The sequence below is a fragment of the Pomacea canaliculata genome, linkage group LG9, assembly GCF_003073045.1.
Source record: "Pomacea canaliculata isolate SZHN2017 linkage group LG9, ASM307304v1, whole genome shotgun sequence".
Lineage (NCBI taxonomy): Eukaryota > Metazoa > Mollusca > Gastropoda > Architaenioglossa > Ampullariidae > Pomacea > Pomacea canaliculata.
In genome coordinates this window covers 6,076,880-6,099,133 of record NC_037598.1, presented here as the reverse complement: position 1 = coordinate 6,099,133, position 22,254 = coordinate 6,076,880, and the positions used below count along the sequence as shown (strand labels likewise).

At 44.0% G+C, this 22,254-nt stretch overlaps 3 protein-coding genes across 4 annotated transcripts; all 3 read right to left on the bottom strand.

Moving 5' to 3' along the window:
• Positions 1-456: 456 nt before the first annotated feature.
• On the bottom strand, positions 457-3,527 carry LOC112572812 (sarcoplasmic reticulum histidine-rich calcium-binding protein-like). The gene is made up of 4 exons (XM_025252708.1): positions 3,260-3,527; positions 2,310-2,616; positions 1,452-1,558; positions 457-1,235 (listed from the first exon to the last, which is right to left on the bottom strand). Exons 1-4 carry the CDS (start codon positions 3,314-3,316, stop codon positions 1,047-1,049), a joined length of 660 nt encoding a protein of 219 aa, XP_025108493.1. The 5' UTR covers positions 3,317-3,527; the 3' UTR covers positions 457-1,046.
• A 10,751-nt stretch (positions 3,528-14,278) lies between these two features.
• LOC112572015 (zygote arrest protein 1-like) lies at positions 14,279-17,106 on the bottom strand. Of its 2 annotated transcripts, XM_025251501.1 has the most exons (5): positions 16,965-17,106; positions 16,695-16,790; positions 15,843-16,029; positions 15,330-15,436; positions 14,279-15,107 (listed from the first exon to the last, which is right to left on the bottom strand). In XM_025251501.1, exons 2-5 carry the CDS (start codon positions 16,743-16,745, stop codon positions 14,892-14,894), a joined length of 561 nt encoding a protein of 186 aa, XP_025107286.1. In that variant the 5' UTR covers positions 16,746-16,790; positions 16,965-17,106; the 3' UTR covers positions 14,279-14,891. The 2 variants fall into 2 exon arrangements, with proteins under 2 accessions (XP_025107286.1, XP_025107287.1); XM_025251502.1 differs by lacking the exons at positions 16,695-16,790; positions 16,965-17,106 and adding an exon at positions 16,394-16,468.
• A 932-nt stretch (positions 17,107-18,038) lies between these two features.
• LOC112572487 (zygote arrest protein 1-like) lies at positions 18,039-21,918 on the bottom strand. Its single transcript, XM_025252192.1, has 5 exons — positions 21,402-21,918; positions 20,737-20,815; positions 19,807-20,037; positions 19,156-19,274; positions 18,039-18,849 (listed from the first exon to the last, which is right to left on the bottom strand). The coding sequence occupies exons 1-5, from the start codon at positions 21,495-21,497 to the stop codon at positions 18,619-18,621; spliced, it is 756 nt and encodes a 251-aa protein (XP_025107977.1). The 5' UTR covers positions 21,498-21,918; the 3' UTR covers positions 18,039-18,618.
• Positions 21,919-22,254: the final 336 nt, after the last annotated feature.

The following is a 22,254-nucleotide window of genomic DNA, read 5'->3' as shown; positions in this document are numbered from 1 at the left end:
GGCTGCTGCAGGATTTTGTGCCTGAGCAAGTCTCTCTGACTATATATAATTATCTCTGTCCTGCTGTACAAGTCCCTCCCTATAGCCTCCCATCAGTCAACTTGCCCATCTTGCTGCATCCCTCACCCAATCTCACATTTTTACCACCACTGGTACACAGGCTGGCACACCATGAAGAAAACATTCAACAGCTGCTCAAAATCTCTTCGTTTGCTCACTTCAGCAATGTACAACTTGGAGGCAAAGGATACAATTAAACAATTTTATTATTTACAGCAAAAAATATAAGGTTAAACAGTTTAAATTATTTACAGCATGAAAGTTATTTTTGAAATAATTATTTGCAACATAAAATTAAACAATTTATTTACATAGAAGATAAAAATAACTTAAAAAAACCCCACAGAAGATAGTGAAAGGGGGGGGGGGATTGGTGTTTTACGCCGAGTGAGCAACTATAAGGCTATATCACGGCAAGGCAGCCAGGCCTGTAAACAAATACAACGCTCAGAGAAAGAACAGCGTGCCCGAGACGAGACCTGAACCAGGACAGCCAGCTCTCACTGTATTGGTGACGGGCGCTAACCACTGAGCTACCGGAGCGCCCGCGAAAGAGAAGGGATGGGGAGTCGAGAGAGATAAAAGGGGAAGAAAGAGCATGAAAAAAATCTGTACATACTTTTAGCAAATAATTACAATAACAAAATTTTGTTTTTGGATGGGATTAAGTCTCGTATAAATATGTCAGGTACATGTAGAGAACAAAGTGCCGTTAAAGGGATGTAAGCGATAGAATATGTGTAGTGAGGCGATGGAAGGTTTTTCCCCTTCTTGCACACCGTCCAGCCAAATCTTCTTTGGCCTATCGTCCCAGACTCATCAGATTTTACATCGTGTCCTCTTTCATTTACTAGGTCTCAGCTAAATATAGCCTGTCGACCTGCATGTCAGACTCCTCCAACGGTAATTACCCTCAAGTTGTCTGCCCCTGTCTACATTTATTAATGGTGTTCCACCTCCTCCCAGATGTAAGGGCGTTGAGGAAGCTACCAGTGGTTGCAGCGGCGACCAGAGCGACACCTGTGGCAGAGGTCGCTGCGATGCGGTTTGTTGACGTCACTGTGGTGCCTCTCGCAGGTGCAGTCGGTCTCCCCACACAGGGAACAGCGCAGGGGCGCAACCCTGTAAGGGAGACAACTGGCGTCGCATTCTTTGCAGTCCTGTTCGTACAGGGGCTGTGACAAGTAAGTTTGACTGTGTGAGAGGCATAAAATCAAGAAAAAGAAAATTTACGCGCAAGAACTAACACAAGCAGGAAAGAAGAGAGAGAGAGAGAGAAAAAAAAATAATCAGAGCTTTGGAGGTGGGAAGAATGGGTCGACCAAGAGAGGTAATTGCAAGTCACACTCAAAAAAAAAAAAAAAAAAAAAAAAAATCAGGCATCGACCTACCTCCAGACTTCCTCGCCTTTTCCTGCAGAAGACATACGCACTGTCCCACCGATTGCTGCAGGAGGGACATTCAAAGGAACCGAAGCATCTTTTCTCCCGGAAATGGTCTGAAGCAAAAAAAAAAAAAATTTCATGACTCAATACGACCTCTCAATTCCGATCCTAAAATGCTTATCTTCTGTTCTAGAAAATTCTATTACTTCTGTCAGCGTATCCAGATGTTTCTGTCTGTGTGTGCCAGTCGATCAGTCAGCCTGTCTGCGCATTTTTGTGTTTGTTGCTATTTTAGTCATGTTTCTCCCTCGACCTTTGATACCACAAAAACTTGGTCGGTATCCCTTGTAAACTGACCTGAGTACTATCACTGGAGACATGAAAGAGTGGAAGCATTCTGGTTTGAAACCTACTTAATGTGTATTGTAGATAGAAAAGTGTAAAAATAAACAAATTAAAAATAATTTATTATTGCTGTCTATTCGTGTTCGCTTGTGTGGTTAACTGTCATGTGCACAGACGGGTGACATAATAGAAATGGAGAAATGAGTCAGTACAGTGTAGAGATGAAAATTCTGTTTCTCCTTCTTCTTAAGAGACTGACCATGTCTGGCAAAGTGTTTAAATCACGTGGCATTTAAGAGAAACAGAGTTTTCATAGCTACATGGGCAGCAAAACGTTTTGTTGTTAATGTTGCTGTTGTTGTAGTTGTTGTTGTTGACACTTTATATTTCAATCGCTTTTTCATTTTAAAAAAAGGTTCTTATTAGTCAGAGATGGTATTTATAAGTTTCTTTCATACTCATTTCGAGTGAAATATGTTCAGTCAGGAAACAGATTCACCATGACAACGATTTCCTTACCATCGCTGCTGGAAGAAGTGTCACTCTCATCATCATCATTATCATCGTCGTTGCTGGAAGAAGTGTTACTCTCATCATCATCATTATCATCTTCGCTGCTGGAAGAAGTGTCCCTCTTATCATCGTCATCATCATCATCGTTTCTGGAAGAACTGTCCCTCCCATTAGCGTCGTTGTCGTTGTCGTCCTCCTCTTCCTCCTCATCAACATCGCCTTCGTAATAGCACTGATCATTTTCCTCTTCTCGGTCCTCCTCCTCCCATTCGTCCTCCTTGTAGGTGTAGTATTCCCCGCAGTTTGAGCAAGTCTGTGTAATATAACCAGTTAACATTATGTTTATCTGACAATATCATCAAAACTGAAAATACACACGCTTTCGTCAAACTTAACTTTGATTGACTTTGCTCATCTTCTCCCCTATTTTAAGTAAATTAGTTGAAGGGGACTAATTTCAACTTCGTTAATAAGAACTCAAACGATTGTAACTAGGAATCACTTTTTTTTAAAAATGTTAATCTGTGGTATGAAGTATTTACTCTTTGCTAGTTGCCACCACCACCCTGTGACACGCGCTTTAAAACTTCCATCATTTTCATCGTCGTCGTCATTATCTGCAATCATGACTGCGAGAACTAGCACCATAAGACAATATACATACCATTACCACAGCTACAAAGTCACCAGTTACAGCTGTCATCACATTCTACAGTAGTAGAATTACCTCACCTCTTCTACAGACACCACAGTCGCAATAGCTGTGGCTACACATGAGAGATCTTGGTTTAACCGTCAGCCTGTACATCTCCCCGCTGGCAAGACCCAGTTGTAAGACAGCTACAAATGACCGTTTGCTACGAGCTGACAGACAAGTCGGCATGACCGAAAATGTCTTACCTGCAGTTATACTGGAAAGTAAAAGAGCAACAAAGATTAACTTCCTAAAAACATACCTCATCCTCGCTGTCACTAGGGTAGTTGTTGCAGTTCTCGCACCACATCCTGGCCATGTCTGAAACCTTCTGTGAGCTTTTTTTCTTTGAAAGTAAGAGCAGATGTTCGGGGCCCTGCAGACAGACACCTGTAACTCGCAGCTGCGTAACTGAAAGTAGAAACACCAAGAAGTTTGGAGGACAACTAAACTGGAGTCGTCAGACAAGGTTCGCTGATGGGTCCATGGGACAAGCAATGATGACACAACAGTATTACACCTGTTATCATTGATTACAATATCACCGTCAGCACTAAATTTAAACAGCCACGCAACGGCAAAATCCGTTATTAGCTTTGGCTGTGCTGTAATCCAAGACCTTCCGAGGGGGGAGGGGGGGAAGGGGGGGAAGGGGGAAATTGGTGTTTTACGCCGAGCCAGCAACTTATGGCTATATCACGGCTAGGCAGCGAGCCCTGTAAACAGATGCAGCGTGCAGAAAAAGAACAGCATGCCGGAGACGAGAAATGAACTCAGGGCAGCCAACCTTCACTGTATAGGTGACAGGCGCTAACCGTTGTGCCACCGGGCCGCCCCAAGACCTTCCAAGGACGGTCCAACAATAAAAGCAGGAATGTGTTCGACAGTAACATTTAATTGTAACATTTAATTTAAAAAGGCGGGGTGGGTGGGTCGGCCTAGCTTTACCACTGGGCAAGAGCACCACCCCGGCTGCAAGGCGGGGTGGGTGGGTGGTTTATAAAATTCAAGGAGAGGAGAATGTTTATATGATTTTGTTTGCTGCAGAAAGAACTCAGAATCAATTTCCCTGAAAACTATCCATCTTTCTGTCGAGAGCTCTCACACTGTGTAGTATGGTATACAGTATACAGTGTCAACTATCAGGAATTGGCTGTGCTGCCCATAATATGTACACAGCGCCATACAAACTGCTGCAGACTGTCTACCAACAGACATGGAATCAATAATATGAAAATTTATTATTACGAATGTGATGAGGAAGAGAGCTCCACTGCTCAGCAGCACAGAGGCAGGACGTCCGTTGTCCGTGTGTGGCTGTCTTTGTGGGAGGGAGGATGGAATGCAGGAGGGGAAGGTGGAGAGGTAGCACTAGAAAGCTCGGCACAGCACTTAGGTGGTCCAGATGATAAAAGTTATAGAACAAGACAAGACCTTCCGCCGACTAGTCCATTATGCAAATTGAACCTTTACAGTCCGATAGTTTTTATCAGATAATAGTCAGGTGGTGGTGTCTGTAGGTCGGAGGGCATTTGGAAAAAAATCCTGAGTGGCAGAGGGCTATTGCTTTTGTGTGGAAGGAAGGAATGTCACAAAGTTCTTTACGGATCTTCGGGCATTGTCGCTTGACTTTCCGAAAGACTGCTGAATGTTTGGGCTGCGTGCGAGCTCGGGTATGTCAGTCCAGGGGCTGGGGCAATACCAAGTGCGTAAATATTATCAGGCATTGTCTGGGTAGCTTCGTCTCTTTAATCTGTGATTAAATTGTAGAGTTACCAACATCACTAATGAAAAGTAATAAAAGGTCAGCAGCTATCTGTTAAAATTTTTTTATTTATCATGTCAGTTTTTAAAAACAAAAACCAAGACACTTTACTGAAACGGTCTCAAAATAATTAAGTTTGAAGACATACTGTGGTTTTTTTTAATACATTAGCTTTTATTGTAAATTTGTTTATTTCTAAATTTCCTTCTTTAGAACAGTTGTAAGTTTTAGAAACACGCTGTCCACCCAGCCTCACCCACATATACATATGGTCCGTTAGGGCCACAACAAGGTACAGGGCGATGAAAGTAAGTGTCTCTTCGACTCTTGTTAATCTCTATTTCTTATTAAGGTATAATCTAAAAATATTGTACAGCGGTATGTGTAACATCGCATAGACTAACCCGCCTCTAACACCCTTCACTTCAGACCCCGTGTGGTGAGTCAGATCGATCACCGGCTTCCTACCAGTCCATGATGGCACAGTCCTACCAATGCGAGGAGGGGATGATGGCAAGGGGGGGCATAAAGGCAGGGCTGGGGATTCTGGCATGGCACCTCCCCCACCGCCAGGTCCAGAGCACCACCCTGGCTGGAAGGCAGGGCTGGGGATTCTGGCATGGCACCTCCCCCACCGCCAGGTCCAGAGCACCACCCTGGCTGGAAGGCAGGGCTGGGGATTCTGGCATGGCCTGGCTGGTTGGCTGGCTGGCACCACCTGGTTGGCTGTTGGCTGGCTGTTGGCTGGGCTGTTGGCTGTTGGCTGTTGGCTGTTGGCTGTTGCTGTTGGCTGGGTTGGCTGGCTGTGGCTGCTGTTGGCTGGCTGTTGGCTGTTGGCTGTTGGCTGTTGGCTGTTGGCTGTTGGCTGTTGGCTGTTGGCTGGGCTGTTGGCTGGCTGTTGGCTGTGGCTGTTGGCTGTTGGCTGTTGGCTGTTGGCTGTTGGCTGTTGGCTGTTGGCTGTTGGCTGTTGGCTGTTGGCTGTTGGCTGTTGGCTGTTGGCTGTTGGCTGTTGGCTGTTGGCTGTTGGCTGTTGGCTGTTGGCTGTTGGCTGTGGCTGTTGGCTGTTGGCTGTTGGCTGTTGGCTGTTGGCTGTTGGCTGTTGGCTGTTGGCTGTTGGCTGTTGGCTGTTGGCTGTTGGCTGTTGGCTGTTGGCTGTTGGCTGTTGGCTGTTGGCTGTTGGCTGTTGGCTGTTGGCTGTTGGCTGTTGGCTGTTTGGCTGTTGGCTGTTGGCTGTTGGCTGTTGGCTGTTGGCTGTTGGCTGTTGGCTGTTGGCTGTTGGCTGTTGGCTGTTGGCTGTTGGCTGTTGGCTGTTGCTGTTGGCTGTTGGCTGTTGGCTGTTGGCTGTTGGCTGTTGGCTGTTGGCTGTTGGCTGTTGGCTGTTGGCTGTTGGCTGTTGGCTGTTGGCTGTTGGCTGTTGGCTGTTGGCTGTTGGCTGTTGGCTGTTGGCTGTTGGCTGTTGGCTGTTGGCTGTTGGCTGTTGGCTGTTGGCTGTTGGCTGTTGGCTGTTGGCTGTTGGCTGTTGGCTGTTGGCTGTTGGCTGTTGGCTGTTGGCTGTTGGCTGTTGGCTGTTGGCTGTTGGCTGTTGGCTGTGGCTGTTGGCTGTTGGCTGTTGGCTGTTGGCTGTTGGCTGTTGGCTGTTGGCTGTTGGCTGTTGGCTGTTGGCTGTTGGCTGTTGGCTGTTGGCTGTTGGCTGTTGGCTGTTGGCTGTTGGCTGTTGGCTGTTGGCTGTTGGCTGTTGGCTGTTGGCTGTTGGCTGTTGGCTGTTGGCTGTTGGCTGTTGGCTGTTGGCTGTTGGCTGTTGGCTGTTGGCTGTTGGCTGTTGGCTGTTGGCTGTTGGCTGTTGGCTGTTGGCTGTTGGCTGTTGGCTGTTGGCTGTTGGCTGTTGGCTGTTGGCTGTTGGCTGTTGGCTGTTGGCTGTTGGCTGTTGGCTGTTGGCTGTTGGCTGTTGGCTGTTGGCTGTTGGCTGTTGGCTGTTGGCTGTTGGCTGTTGGCTGTTGGCTGTTGGCTGTTGGCTGTTGGCTGTTGGCTGTTGGCTGTTGGCTGTTGGCTGTTGGCTGTTGGCTGTTGGCTGTTGGCTGTTGGCTGTTGGCTGTTGGCTGTTGGCTGTTGGCTGTTGGCTGTTGGCTGTTGGCTGTTGGCTGTTGGCTGTTGGCTGTTGGCTGTTGGCTGTTGGCTGTTGGCTGTTGGCTGTTGGCTGTTGGCTGTTGGCTGTTGGCTGTTGGCTGTTGGCTGTTGGCTGTTGGCTGTTGGCTGTTGGCTGTGGCTGTTGGCTGTTGGCTGTTGGCTGTTGGCTGTTGGCTGTTGGCTGTTGGCTGTTGGCTGTTGGCTGTTGGCTGTTGGCTGTTGGCTGTTGGCTGTTGGCTGTTGGCTGTTGGCTGTTGGCTGTTGGCTGTTGGCTGTTGGCTGTTGGCTGTTGGCTGTTTGTTGGCTGTTGGCTGTTGGCTGTTGGCTGTTGGCTGTTGGCTGTTGGCTGTTGGCTGTTGGCTGTTGGCTGTTGGCTGTTGGCTGTTGGCTGTTGGCTGTTGGCTGTTGGCTGTTGGCTGTTGGCTGTTGGCTGTTGGCTGTTGGCTGTTGGCTGTTGGCTGTTGGCTGTTGGCTGTTGGCTGTTGGCTGTTGGCTGTTGGCTGTTGGCTGTTGGCTGTTGGCTGTTGGCTGTTGGCTGTTGGCTGTTGGCTGTTGGCTGTTGGCTGTTGGCTGTTGGCTGTTGGCTGTTGGCTGTTGGCTGTTGGCTGTTGGCTGTTGGCTGTTGGCTGTTGGCTGTTGGCTGTTGGCTGTTGGCTGTTGGCTGTTGGCTGTTGGCTGTTGGCTGTTGGCTGTTGGCTGTTGGCTGTTGGCTGTTGGCTGTTGGCTGTTGGCTGTTGGCTGTTGGCTGTTGGCTGTTGGCTGTTGGCTGTTGGCTGTTGGCTGTTGGCTGTTGGCTGTTGGCTGTTGGCTGTTGGCTGTTGGCTGTTGGCTGTTGGCTGTTGGCTGTTGGCTGTTGGCTGTTGGCTGTTGGCTGTTGGCTGTTGGCTGTTTGGCTGTTGGCTGTTGGCTGTTGGCTGTTGGCTGTTGGCTGTTGGCTGTTGGCTGTTGGCTGTTGGCTGTTGGCTGTTGGCTGTTGGCTGTTGGCTGTTGGCTGTTGGCTGTTGGCTGTTGGCTGTTGGCTGTTGGCTGTTGGCTGTTGGCTGTTGGCTGTTGGCTGTTGGCTGTTGGCTGTTGGCTGTTGGCTGTTGGCTGTTGGCTGTTGGCTGTTGGCTGTTGGCTGTTGGCTGTTGGCTGTTGGCTGTTGGCTGTTGGCTGTTGGCTGTTGGCTGTTGGCTTGTTGGCTGTTGGCTGTTGGCTGTTGGCTGTTGGCTGTTGGCTGTTGGCTGTTGGCTGTTGGCTGTTGGCTGTTGGCTGTTGGCTGTTGGCTGTTGGCTGTTGGCTGTTGGCTGTTGGCTGTTGGCTGTTGGCTGTTGGCTGTTGGCTGTTGGCTGTTGGCTGTTGGCTGTTGGCTGTTGGCTGTTGGCTGTTGGCTGTTGGCTGTTGGCTGTTGGCTGTTGGCTGTTGGCTGTTGGCTGTTGGCTGTTGGCTGTTGGCTGTTGGCTGTTGGCTGTTGGCTGTTGGCTGTTGGCTGTTGGCTGTTGGCTGTTGGCTGTTGGCTGTTGGCTGTTGGCTGTTGGCTGTTGGCTGTTGGCTGTTGGCTGTTGGCTGTTGGCTGTTGGCTGTTGGCTGTTGGCTGTTGGCTGTTGGCTGTTGGCTGTTGGCTGTTGGCTGTTGGCTGTTGGCTGTTGGCTGTTGGCTGTTGGCTGTTGGCTGTTGGCTGTTGGCTGTTGGCTGTTGGCTGTTGGCTGTTGGCTGTTGGCTGTTGGCTGTTGGCTGTTGGCTGTTGGCTGTTGGCTGTTGGCTGTTGGCTGTTGGCTGTTGGCTGTTGGCTGTTGGCTGTTGGCTGTTGGCTGTTGGCTGTTGGCTGTTTTGGCTGTTGGCTGTTGGCTGTTGGCTGTTGGCTGTTGGCTGTTGGCTGTTGGCTGTTGGCTGTTGGCTGTTGGCTGTTGGCTGTTGGCTGTTGGCTGTTGGCTGTTGGCTGTTGGCTGTTGGCTGTTGGCTGTTGGCTGTTGGCTGTTGGCTGTTGGCTGTTGGCTGTTGGCTGTTGGCTGTTGGCTGTTGGCTGTTGGCTGTTGGCTGTTGGCTGTTGGCTGTTGGCTGTTGGCTGTTGGCTGTTGGCTGTTGGCTGTTCGCTGTTCGCTGTTCGCTGTTCGCTGTTCGCTGTTCGCTGTTCGCTGTTGGCTGTTGGCTGTTGGCTGTTGGCTGTTGGCTGTTGGCTGTTGGCTGTTGGCTGTTGGCTGTTGGCTGTTGGCTGTTGGCTGTTGGCTGTTCGCTGTTCGCTAATTAACATCATTAACCAACATCAGCAACCAACCACCTTGTTCATCAACTACAATCACCAATAAACTACAACAACCTATTACAGCAACCACTAACAAGCAATCAACAAGAACCAATCGATGACCAAAATTAACAACCAACAACAACCACAACCACCATCAACAACCTAGCTAATAAGCACCAACAACGAATTTCATCAACAACCATGAAGAACCTTCATCAACAACAACCATCAACCACCTTCATCACCAACCTTCATCAACAAGAACCATCATCAATCATCATTAATAATCATCAACAGCAACCAACAACAACCATCAATCATCACCAATAATCATCAACACCAATCATCAATCATCATTCATCAACAACAATCATCAATTTCAAACTTCAACATCAATAATCAATAACACTTCTCAACAACTATTAACTATCATGATCAACTATCATCATCAACTATCATCATCACTTATCATCATCAACTGTCAACAACTTACAACAATGAACAACAATTAACAACATTTATTAACAAATCACATTTTTATTAGCTTCCTCCTTATTGGCAAACTTCCGCTTTCCTTGCTATTTGTAAGTCTGCTTATTTGTTTATTTCCACATTTCTATCATAACGATGGATACTCTGCATTATGTATGTAGTCAGAGCTTCACCTTCTAGTCCTATCATTTCCCCTTTTTCTTACATGAGATCACATTAAATACTAGTGGGGGATTCATGTTGCACACAAAGATAGCAAATAATACTAAAATAAAATCACCTCAAATTATCTCACAAACACAATCAGATCGAAATGTAATCACAGCATCAACACATGCCTTCACAACGATTCGCAAAATGAAAGAAGAAATAAAAATCCCTGTCAACTACAGTTGTAAACACTTCAAGGTGTAAGCCCTACTTCAATCAAGACAAGTCAGGAAACAACTACACTCAATCATCAATCAAAGCAGTGAGTGTACACACATCTCACATCCTAATCTCAGTAAACACAACAAAGCCCACAATGGCAATTTCTCTGTAGAAATGCAATAAACACATCAGCAATCCTAACGAGCAAACAAAGAGCGATCACCTTCTTTAAATGTAATAATGTGAACACTACTAATGATCTCGATTTAAAGTTCAACATAGGTTTGAGGAACAGCCAACATTTATTTTCTTAAAACAATAGAATAGAGTACCTAATGGGGAGATAATCACACGCTCAGACACCACCAAGCTTCTTCCAATAAACACCACACTCAGGGTAAGGTGAAGGTAGCAGGGAAAGAAAGACAGAATACAGTAGAGACAGAGGCTGTGCCCTGACTACGGGTAGAACTTTACAGACCCGTAGACCCCTGGAGCTGGAGACGGGGAATAAAATGTTAAAATTAACCATAAACATCAACAGAAAAACCACGTGACTCCTCAAAGGACAATCCTTCCACACAACAACTGTTTACAAGACAGAGACAATCCCGCAATCACATCGGGGTGAGCAATCGTCACGGACAATCACAGATGATGGCAGATAGATGACGGCAGATGATGGCAGATGATGGTAGATGATGGCAGATAGATGACGGCAGATAGATGATAGCAGATAAGATACATGACAGCAGATACATGATGGCAGATAGATGATGGCAGATGATGGCAGATGGCAAATGTTTTTTAAGCTGGTTCACGTCAGATCACAATAACACAACACCTCTGCTCCAATACACGGTCAAACACCAAATAATTATAGCACAAAGAAAACTCAAAGCTAACTATACCATCTCGCAATTCTTAGCTCAGCGCCAAACATGTAAAGTTTCTTATCTTTGTCCTCACGTCTGTATACTTGCTGACTTGAACAACGGGATATCGTCATGGAACTATGTCTGATGACTAGTGGTCAAATTAAAAAATTGAAAAATTGAAACGTTGAAAAATAAGAGTAAGTCGAAGACAACACTTACAATTCCAGTCATCTGCAGTCCGGATGTAGGATGCTCTCACGAATCTCAGCGCCAGGAATGCTCTTCTCCCACCCAGTCACTGCCAGGCAGGTGAGGTGAGCTGTCACACTAGCAACTACACTAACACGCCACTGCACATGTTTCCATGGAAACACAAATGCTGGTAGACACTTCCACACTCTTTGGTCTGGACATTGGTGGAAACGTCGACAGGATGTTCGATTCCTCGACGACCCACAAGGGAAGAAACTCCAGGGCTACCCGGATAAAATCGAGCCACCCAGTCCTCCCTCGGTTGACAGTCACCCCTGGGTGGGTCCGGTGTAGGAAGAAGGTTCTCAGGCCATCCGGTAGTTAGGGATCTGTTTCAGCGGGTCCTCCTTAACTGTTCCTCCACATGAGTTCCTGTAACTTAATGACTAATGAGACTGTATCATTCACTGCTACTATTGGTCTCCCTGAGTTAAACTCATCACAACATTAGTTCCTGTAACTTAATTACTAATTAATTACTACCATTCACTGCTACTATTAGTCTCCCTAAGTTAAACTCATCACCACATTAGTTCCTGTAACTTAATTACTAATGAGACTACCATTCACTGCTACTATTGGTCTCCCTGAGTTAAACTCGTCACGTGATTTCTTATTGAACGTTAAGATTTTTCTCATGAAACAATTTAACAAGACTTTTGCCGTGAAATCAGAATTTCGAATTCAGGACAATATAAAAACATATTTGCTTACCTTCACTGGACTAGGAACTAAATGCACAGATTCCCCTGTCTGTATTCACACCTGTACAGGTAGGACCAACCGTCTCGGCGGCTGCGTTGGGAATGTCACACACTGTTCACTGAGCGACAAACGTGGAGGTGAGCTGTCCTTACTAGTGTCACGTGTCATCAGTTTATGCTCCTGCACGGGGTGTACGAATTAGACCTTTTTTTCTTTTATTCTCACGCGGTACACACACTCGCACACATTCGCGAACTACTACGAAATTGTTAGTCTCTCACTGTTTTAAATTGTTTATTTTAATTTGTCTGAATTTTTGTTATCTTTATCGAGATGCATCCTGAGGAAACTTTTGTTTACAAGTAAATCATTCTGGAAAAGGAAGCATGCACTAGTTGACTTTTGCTGTTCATTTATTCCTCCTAGTCTTTCCGTCTACATTCTGACGCTTTTCTGTTGAAAGATGAAGTTAGTTTACACCAGATACAACGATGTCTTCAATTATAATAATTTATAGTTTTGATATCGAGTCGGTTATTAGCAGTGATAGTGTGTGGAATAACCGTCACCGACAACCCAGGTTCTTAGTTGTCACACACACACACACACACGCACACAAACAAAAAGAATAAATAGACAGAAACGGGAGACAGACGCACGAGTTAAATAGACATTAAAAGATTTTTGTTTTCGCTGAAATATTTATGAGGATCATACAGCCTAATAAGTGGTTCACAAGTCCTTTATTTTCCAGACATGAACTGTAACATTGTGTCAAATAAAAATGATTTCGTCGTCAGACGTCAACTCCCGAGCGACAGCCAACAGAATGTTTAGGCATGCGGGCTTAATCGTGTATCTTCAACTAATAATAATTTGCTGGAAATAGCAGTAATTAAATGCGACTTTTTCTATAAAATCTTTCGTAAACCTAGGCTTTCACAACCATTTATAATTTAGTCATACACACAATTGCTACCCAGACACCACCACTGCCACCCGACTTCATTCCAAATACATTCACGCATCAGTTACATAAAGATTTCGAGTTCCTGTCATTGATGTCTTTTCAGCTGTTGTTACATGTTGCCAATAGGTTCTAGGCTCCAACTGTCTCATTCTTGTAAAGCTTTCAAGTTTATTTCTGGCTGTAGTCACTTATATCTCTGTCTTTCTCTTCCTTAAATATTAATAATCAGATTTGTACAACAAATAATTTGTGGAGGTGATGTCAATGCGCTGAGAACAAACGAATAAACAGCAATTAACCATAAAACAATCAAATAGATGGCAGTCCTTCTCTCTCCCTCCCTTTCTCTCTCTCCTCCCTTTCCCTCCCTCCCTCTCCGGCCCGGTGGCGCAACGGTTAACGCCTGTCACCAATACAGTGAAGGTTGGCTGCCCTGAGTTCATTTCTCGTCTCGGGCCACGCTGTTCTTTCTCTGCACGTGGCATCTGTTTACAGGGCTGGCTGCTTGCCGTAATATAGCCTCAGTTGCTGGCACGGCGTAAACACCAATCCCCCCTCTCCCTCCCTCTCCCTCCATCTCTCTCTCTCGTCTCTGGATAATGTGAAAGTTGTACAGTCAGGTAACCCAATCTGGAGCATACTAACGTACAAAAGCAACGAAAATCCAAGGAAATCCGAGGGTTTCCGTGACACTGGCAGCTGGCCACGGTCGCATGAAGTCCACGGTTTTCACTTTCTGTCAGGTGAGGACAGATGTTTATCAAACCACAAGCTTGAACCTCTGTGACACTGATCATTGTGTCTCCATCAGAGCTAAGTTTAACCTGCTACACATCGCAATAATCTGTTATTATCAAGCGCACTGCTATCATCAATGACCATACCTCATAAAACACAAAGAAATTGCCTTCACCCCTCCCCCCACTCCAAAAATATCATGCGAAGTGGTGAAAAAAGCACAAAGATTGGGTGTTACCACTGTTTCCCAAATAATGACTTAAAATATTACTTATTACAAGCAATATAAACAATGCACGTGCTAATTTTCTGAGGAAAAATAACTCTTAGTACATATGGAAACCAATTTAAATGTACAAATCATTGGTTGAAGAAAGCAGGATTTTTCACTTCAGAGAAGGAAATGAAAAATAAAAACAGTTGAGCAAACTAGAATATTCAGTGACACACGAGTTGGGTGTCTGCGCATGCGACACAGGTTCGATGAAAGTTTTACAAGAGCGAAGAACTTTGACTTCTGTATTCAGTTCAGTACAAGACCTACTCCCCCGACATGAGCGAGTACTTCCCTCCCTTTGTTCAATTCCCGAGACACAATCCCTCAACCCGACCATCACCACCATGCAGAGAAAGGGAGATAATTCCTAGCGTCACCAGCGTCGATTGTTACACATAATTAAATTATTTTTATGTTTTATTATCTAACATACGAGCACACACACGCACCCACATGCACACAAATACAAAGAGTTAGAGAGTACTTTAATTTCATTTTATTCAGTGTCAAGTTCTTGCCCACGTCTGAAGGGAGGAAACTGAAATGTGAAACAGTTATGGTTTGCTACCTAACAAACTAACGCGAGTATAAACAATGCAAAAAGCATGCTAAGGCAACATTTGATTGTAATAATCAACGGGTTAGCTTTCGGCCAACAAACAACTACATTCTGAGGCCTCCCCTACCGAAAAAACAAAGCTGAGTATATATATATACTGTTGAAGGAATGTTAAAAAAATGAAATCAGGCCAATAATGTATTTCCCAATCCATGTCCTTGCTTTTAAATACAAAAACACAGTGCTAGAATGAAATTTACAAACTACAGTTTGCATGTAATAATAATAATAACAACAACAAAAGTAAGTAGGCTAAAATTATACAAGTTAACGTAAATTTAAATGTACACAGATAATAATAAGAAATGACTGTACTTACATCCTAACACTTGTAACGAAAGATATACAGGTATATACAGAGAGACAGAGGAGGGAGATAAAAAAAGAGTGAAAAATAATTTATTAAATTCTCAGTAACAACAATAATTACAATGCCCTCTGTTACACTCAAGTTGTCTGCCCCTCCCTCACCTTGTGCTCAGTAGGGGCAGGGGCAGGGAGGACCATAGGTCTGGGTGCAGGGGCGACCAGACCGACATCTCTGGCAGAGGTCGCTACGATGCGGCTTGTGGACATCACTGTGTCGTCTGTCGCAGGTGCAGTTGGTCTCCCAGCACTGCGAGCACCGCAACGGCTTCACTTTGTATGGGAGACAACTGACCCGGCATGCCTTGCAGGCTTGTTTGTACAGGGGCTGTGAACATATAGTCAGCAGCTTGACAGACGTCCGTGAGTGTGTGTGAGAGAGAGAAAGAGAGAGAGAGAATCATAGTTCAAAATTAGTTGAGTTGAGAAAACGTTTCATTGGAATATAGAGAGTGAGTGGGACTAGTGAGTCGGTTATAGGGTGAGTTGCGAGTACTGTGACCACACTAAAAAAAAAAAAAGAAAGAAAAAAAATTCAAGAATGGCCTACTCGTAAAGAGCCTCGCTGTTTTCTGCAGAAGACATACGCACTGTCCCACCGCTTTCTGCAGTTCGGACATTGGAAACAACCGTAGCACCTTTTCTCCCGATGATCATCTGAAACAAACCAAAAATCTCCTCTGTTGTTTGATCTTTCTAGAAATATCTTTTTTACTCCTGTGTGTTGTCCATATTTTTCTGCTTGTTGTCTGTGAAATGTCTAAGCATGTATGTAAAGAAATTTCATGATTATAAATTTTTGATTAGTAAGTCAAACCAATCAAAGTCGATGTTTACTTCAGGCCGATGACTTCAGACATTTTCAAAACCTCACATGCAACCCGGCTCTGTACGAGACAGACGAGATTGATAGGCTTGTGCTGATTTTTGTTTCCTTCATGCCTTTCATGAAATTGATGCCTATCATGCCCTTCATCCCTTCATGCCCTTCATGCCCAGCCCTGTATTTTTCGCTAGGGCATGATAAAGTGTCACCAAGACTATTTTAGAATCGTTGACTCACCTTCATCGTTGTAATAATCAAATTCTTCTTCGTACTCCTCTTCTTCCCCATAGTCTTCGTCGTTGTAGTCGTCTTCGTAATAATACTGACCATCTTCCTCTCCGTAAAAGTTATCATAGTAATCGTCCTCGTCCTCGTAATATTCTTCGTCGGGATAAGTACAGTAAACTCCACAGTTGTAACATATCTGCGATGCAAAGAGCAAGAACTGTTAGAAACATATTTATCAATTTATATTTAAAAAAATTATTCGGTTTTGATACCATTGAACTTCCTCTCTTCACTGGAGACGTTTCCACTATTTTCAAGTTAGTCCCCCCCCCAAAAAATAAATAAAAAGAGATGAATTACTTTCTACTGACATGCAACCAATGGTCGTGCCTAACCCTCATTCCTCAATTCGTCCCTTTTCCCATTCAGTCCTCAATTATCATCATCATATTTATCACTGTTGATGACTGAGGTCATCACAACAGTCTTCGGAATAATTACTGCTGCCGTGAGGACGACGACGACCACCTCCATGACTACTACGACGACAATACTATTACCATGACCACGACAACGACGACGACGACGACGGTGATGGTGATTCACACACCATCACCACGCCCAACGCCGAACCCACTACGATCACCACTAAACCACCACGAGCTTCAGCTTTCATTAAACACAATCACCTGATCGATTTTAAGCCACCGACCTATAAATCACCCACAGGTGAGACAGTGTAACGGCCTGTGGTTAGAACCGACAGGTAGTCTGTATGGCGGAAACTGCTTTGTTTACAAGTAAATAAAACTGAGCTCGCTACTCGAAGATCGACTTGCCTCGCCTTCACGAAAAACTTACCTCGTCGTCGTAATTATCAATCGCACAATTATCGCACCACATCCCGGCCATATCCGTTATTTTGTCGTGTCTTCAGAAAGAGGCATACAGGTAACCCTGCAGACAGAAAAACACATTGAATCGTAAAGCAGACTGGGAAATATTAGTGGAGAGGTTATCTAATGAAGACAAACATTATTACATAAAGATTTTTAAGTTGCGAGAAATAAAGTGTTGGGGATAAAATGGGTAGTCAACAAAATTTAAAAAAAAACCTGTACTGTATCTTACCTGTGCAGACTGCGAATCAGGTGACAGAGAGCACGAATGACTAACAGTTGCATAACCACAATGCCTCTTCAATGGTTCTTCAGTCTGCTGTACATCTGTTGCCGATCACAACATATTCATCAGTACTAAATTTAAATGGCCAGGTAACGGAAAAATCCGTTATTACCTAACGTGTTGCCATTATCAACAACCATGCAGAGAACAGCACAAGAATACAACCGACACAGAGACAGCAAAGTGTCGCTGACAAGTTGACATGTGTTTCACAAATACATGCTCAAGTTCTAGAAAAGACAAACATAAAAATAAGTAACTTTTTTAGATACATTCCGCCGTTTTGACACTTTCATGTGATGACCTTTGACTTCTCGCTTGATGAACTTTCGGGCACTGGGTGTGTGTTTGAAAAATGTCCTCCGTAGCTGGTGTTGTGGACAGTTGAGGCAAAGCATTGGTGTCATAAACTGACCAGTGAATGTGTGTATGTGAGTGAGAGATACTGTGCAGAAAGATAAGAATGTGTATAAATGCGGTGTGTAAATATATAAATATATTTTAAATATCTTAATACCCCTTACATGGTGACAGAATAAAGAATATTGAATCATAACGAAGCCCTATATCATGTCTTTTGTATCTGGTGTCAATTAAAAACAAGCATTGGGTCATAGTGAGGCAGCACCTTGACAGTGACTGACATGAAATATCTCACCAGGTCTTGAATGTGCCATCATGTGTGACTCAGTTTCATTGGCATTTCTGTTGCTGAATACATCGATGACCCTCAAATAACAGTTATACCAGGGAGAGAAGAGTAGGAGATTCAAAAGTAGGTTCTGTAGTTTGTTTTAAGAAGCTTTACACTTCTCTGCACTTTTCGTCTCTGCAAATGTTGGGTGTGAAAATGTTGAAGACCGGTTTTTGAAAAAATTGGGTCTTTCAACTGTTTTGGCAAGTGTTAAACGTCCATCACAGAGTTTAGAAATTTATATTTCGATTTGAAACATGTAAACACAGCCACACAACAACACAGTCCTCACAGTCACACAGACCCACACGTACATGAAGACAGACTTTGTCCTTTGAGCTCCGCCTTTATTATCATGGAACTTTACAATCTCCCGTAGTCAGTCATAACAAGCTGATATCATAAAGAAAATGTTTAATGTGGCTACATTAATCACAGATACTAAATTATGAAATTTTCTCATTTTCAGGATCTGACACTCTTTCCGAAAACAGACCAGAATTTGCATCAGGATAGAAAACTGAGAAGGACTTTGCTCATTGTTACTTGTTTGTGTCCCGCTGATGAATCACATCAGTAAACTGCGGTGCAATGTGTACAGATGCATTTAGTTAAGTACTTCTAGTTTAGGTCTTTGTTAGTTTAATCTTTCTCTCACACAGTGAAAGAACCTATATAAACAGAAGTAAAACAACGGGAGACTTTTGCAACAGTTGGTTCATGTCAAGGAAAGATAATCATTATTATTTCTTGATGATTGCCTATAATCATAAGTTTAAAAGCATCCTAGTCTAGGGAGACAGCGAATCGAGAATAAACACCTGTAGTAGGTAGAGAATGCTTGAAATCTTGGTGAAAGTTTTCAATTACTACGTTTCTATTCTGAATCATTTTCTTGTGCTGTTCTCAACATGGTCTCGATACTGGCGTTGGGCAATAACGGATTTTGCCGTAACTCCGACAGCGAATACCAGAGCGACATCGGTGGCAGAGGTCTCTGCGGTGAGGTTTCTTGGGGTTTGTGTTTCTCCTCTTGCAGGTACAGGTGGTCTTCAAGCACCGGGAACAGCGCAGTCGCTGCACCTTGAAAGGGAGACAACCAACGAGGCATTTCTTGCAGTCCTGTCGGTACAGGGGCTGTGACAAACACGTTTGACTGCGTGAGTACTCTCCTTGGAGGCTTGTAAACAGGGAAACATCTCTCACACAAAACATTACGAGCAAACACCAACACGCGCAAACAGAGAAAACTCCACAACTTTGAAGAAGAGAAAGAGAGAGAGAGAGAGAGAGAGAGAGAGAGAGAGAGAGAGAAAGAATTTGAGAGAAGAAAGTGTCGAGGATAAAAAGTCAAGAAAAGGACATGGGGGTCAGTGGGTAGACTTTTGGACGAGTAAAGAGTAAGCCACAATGGCCTTATCAAAAGAACAGAAAATGGTTTACTCTAAAAGTGCCTCGCTCCTTCCTGCAGAAGACATATGAACTCCCCCAAGGTTGTCTGCACGAGTAACAGCGAAACAGTCCGTAACGCCTTCTCTCCCTTCTTCTCTCCCTTCTTCTCTCTGAAACAAACACAAATCACTCATGTTACACACCCAGGGTCAATTATATTTACTTGTCTGTTTATCTAGTAATCGATTTTTCCGCCTTTGTTTTTCTCTGTGTCTATCACCGTGTTCGCCTCTCCGTCTGTGTCATAGGTCTGTTCTCCAAGTGTCTGTGCACAGGTTCTCGATACTTGTCTATGAAAACAATAGGTGAAAGTGGAAGAAATCACCTTTAAACACTGTACAAATTATGGTTCAACTTTCCCATGCTGTGAGTTACTGACATCACAGTGGTCAAGTTTGTGTGTGTGTTTTCTTGTGCAGTTACCTGCAAACGTTTCCTTTCCGTTCGTTTCAAATCTTCCTTTCTGTTTAACGGCCCTTCTGAAGTTTGACAAAGTTCTTTTGTTTCGTTGTAATAAACCTGACGGTTATATATACATCATTTACTAGACTTGGTCAAACGTTTGTCTACTTTTGTCCTGTTAAGAAAGGCATTTAATTAACACCTTCACAGCTTCGACGAAAGTTTTGTTTTTAAAAATACCTTCATCGTCAACTTTGCTGTTGACATCAACAACCTCCTCCTCCTCCTCCTCCTCCTCCTCCTCCTCCATCTCTTCTTGCTCCTCCTCGGTGTAGTTGTCAAAATATTCATCTTCATCCCAGTCTCCATCGTCATCATCTCCTATTCCATTGCAGTAATATTCGTCGTAAGTAAAACCATCTTCCTCGTCCATTAGGTAGTCCTCACCATCGTTGTCACAGGGCAAGGGACCTAATGCACAGAATGGACGCTACAACACAACTGTCACACAATCACACTCGCACTCACAATCGAGAAACATGAAAACATGCCTGAAAAATGTACGAAATAAGTAATCACATAATGGAACAGTATTAATAAAAATAGAAATAGTAGGTATACAGTCAGGGTTAAAAAAGATCAAAGGCAGACCTATTCTTGTTTTTTGTCCTCAGTTCATGTACAGTGACTCACTAGCTAAGTAATAAATTATAGTCAACTGAGATTCAATTATCTCAGACATTTTCTTGTAGTGCCGCAGCAGATGTCCTCACTTGGACTTTGCTGTTATCACAATGGGACACTGTTCAGTCCCCTCTTTACAAATATTCTTTCAGAAAGCACACTTGAGTCCACACTATCTTGTCAAAAAGCACGGTTTAATCCGATTATCTTTCCATATGAACAGTCTTCTGTATTTTCCTGGCAGGACTCGAGAAAAAAGTTTTCACACATGTGATTGTCCCAGAAGCCACCAGCATGAGGACAGGAAAGCATTGCCTCCCAGAGGACGGTCCTCCGCCGGCTGTGGTGCCGGTCAGGGACACTAAGCTTCTGGTTCCTGTGTTTATTATCTAGTCCCCCTTTCTCCCGCAGATTTAAGTAGCAAGAATTAACCAAAAGTCCGTATCCTAAACCAGTTTGTAAAACTAGTTTATCATGTATTGTTACCGAAGAAGTCGCCATCATTCCGGTGATACTGGTCTTCAATACCTCGGTAGGTGTAGTATTCTCCACAGCTTGAGCATATCTGGGATGTACGGTAGAAGAATAAAAACTAAAAACTATTAACTTTAAACAACTAGTCTTAAAAATCATAAAAACAGAAGAAAAATTCGATGTTTTAACACTTTTGTGGTTAGATTCTTTCTCATGAACCTATCCTTTTTGAGTAAAATTCTAGGTCTGTCATAAGCGCGGTAGTCAACAGAAAACTGAAACATTGTAAAGGTTGAGTTGTTATTCAACATCTTGAATATGCAAGAAAACTTTGAAACTCTTCCTTTCTCCATATCAACTGTCACCATCACTTGTACGACTGGTGTGTCATGGCATTGTCATTGTCATTGTCATAGATAACCCGATTCTCTCCTGGGTGATGGGTGATGGCAGGCATTTTTAATACTGCGCCACCAAGATATCCTGGCTCCACCACCAACCAAAATTCTTTGCTCCTTATACTACCGACATGGCAAATGTGCAAAATTCCTAGCACAAGAGTTTGAAAGTTTTCTATCCCAACGCTTAAAGTGAAGCAACAGTCTGCAAGCACTCGGCAGGTGAGATGGAGATCGCAGACGACTAGCAGCTGACCTCGAGGACACATCGACACATACCTCATCATCTTCGTCGTCAAAGCAATCAAGACGAGAACCATACCGCACACGTCCACACGTCTCGCACCGCATCCTGTCCATCGTTGTTGCTGTCATTCTTCTGGGAGGATGCGACCAGATGTTGGGAATGGTGCAGACAGACAGCTGAGTAGCTAAACGAGTGTCGAGAATATTCACAACATCCTATCCGTAAACACGTGATCTTGTGTCATGATTATAATTTCCTGGTAATCTCGGCATTATCTTTGCCAGTCACCAGCTGCTATTACTCTCGCTATCATTTTGTCTCCGTCAGTTCTAAATTTAGAAGGCCACAGGTCAGAAAAATCACCATTATCATAAGCGATAAGCCCTCATTAATGACCTTGTCGCAAGCAGCACAAATAACGACACCCACCCTCTTAAAAAAAAAGTTGATGTTGTTCAGTTAACCTCAAAGGTGAATGGAGCGATATCAAGATGTATTTAAAATGCTGACATAATATTGTAAGCTCTATAAACAATTTTTTAAAACAATTCTTTGTATGTACACAAATCTGAATAAATGTATAAATCATTCAGTAAATAAATTGAACCCAGTAAAATACAAGAAAAGGATGTAAAATAATCCATCTCAATTAAAAGCAGATCTTACATGCCACACCTGGCAGCTTACAGTATAAACAAAAAGCCAGATGAGAAGGTTCAGAGACATCTGAGCAACTAGTTTTTAAATGAGAGATAACAGAAAGGTGCAGGATGAGAGCATAAGGTAGTATGTCAACAAAAGAAGTCCAACTCGTGACCGTTTGTTCACATTATTAACATAAGATCCATGTCCTCCCGTTGGGTGAAGCCTTGACAACACAAAAGC

Coding starts and splice junctions, on each gene's coding strand:
- LOC112572812 (XM_025252708.1), bottom strand. CDS start 3,316: ATGGCCAGGATGTGGTGCGAGAACTGCAACAACTACCCTAGTGACAGC. Junction 1,559..2,309: donor CACTTCTTCCAGCAGCGATG/GTAAGGAAATCG, acceptor TTTTTGCTTCAG/ACCATTTCCGGGAGAAAAGA. Junction 1,236..1,451: donor AAAGGCGAGGAAGTCTGGAG/GTAGGTCGATGC, acceptor TACTTGTCACAG/CCCCTGTACGAACAGGACTG.
- LOC112572015 (XM_025251501.1), bottom strand. CDS start 16,745: ATGGCCGGGATGTGGTGCGATAATTGTGCGATTGATAATTACGACGAC. Junction 16,030..16,694: donor TTGATAATTACGACGACGAG/GTAAGTTTTTCG, acceptor TTTGCATCGCAG/ATATGTTACAACTGTGGAGT. Junction 15,437..15,842: donor TGATTATTACAACGATGAAG/GTGAGTCAACGA, acceptor GGTTTGTTTCAG/ATGATCATCGGGAGAAAAGG.
- LOC112572487 (XM_025252192.1), bottom strand. CDS start 21,497: ATGACAGCAACAACGATGGACAGGATGCGGTGCGAGACGTGTGGACGT. Junction 20,816..21,401: donor TTGACGACGAAGATGATGAG/GTATGTGTCGAT, acceptor CGTACATCCCAG/ATATGCTCAAGCTGTGGAGA. Junction 18,850..19,155: donor AGGAGCGAGGCACTTTTAGA/GTAAACCATTTT, acceptor TGTTTGTCACAG/CCCCTGTACCGACAGGACTG.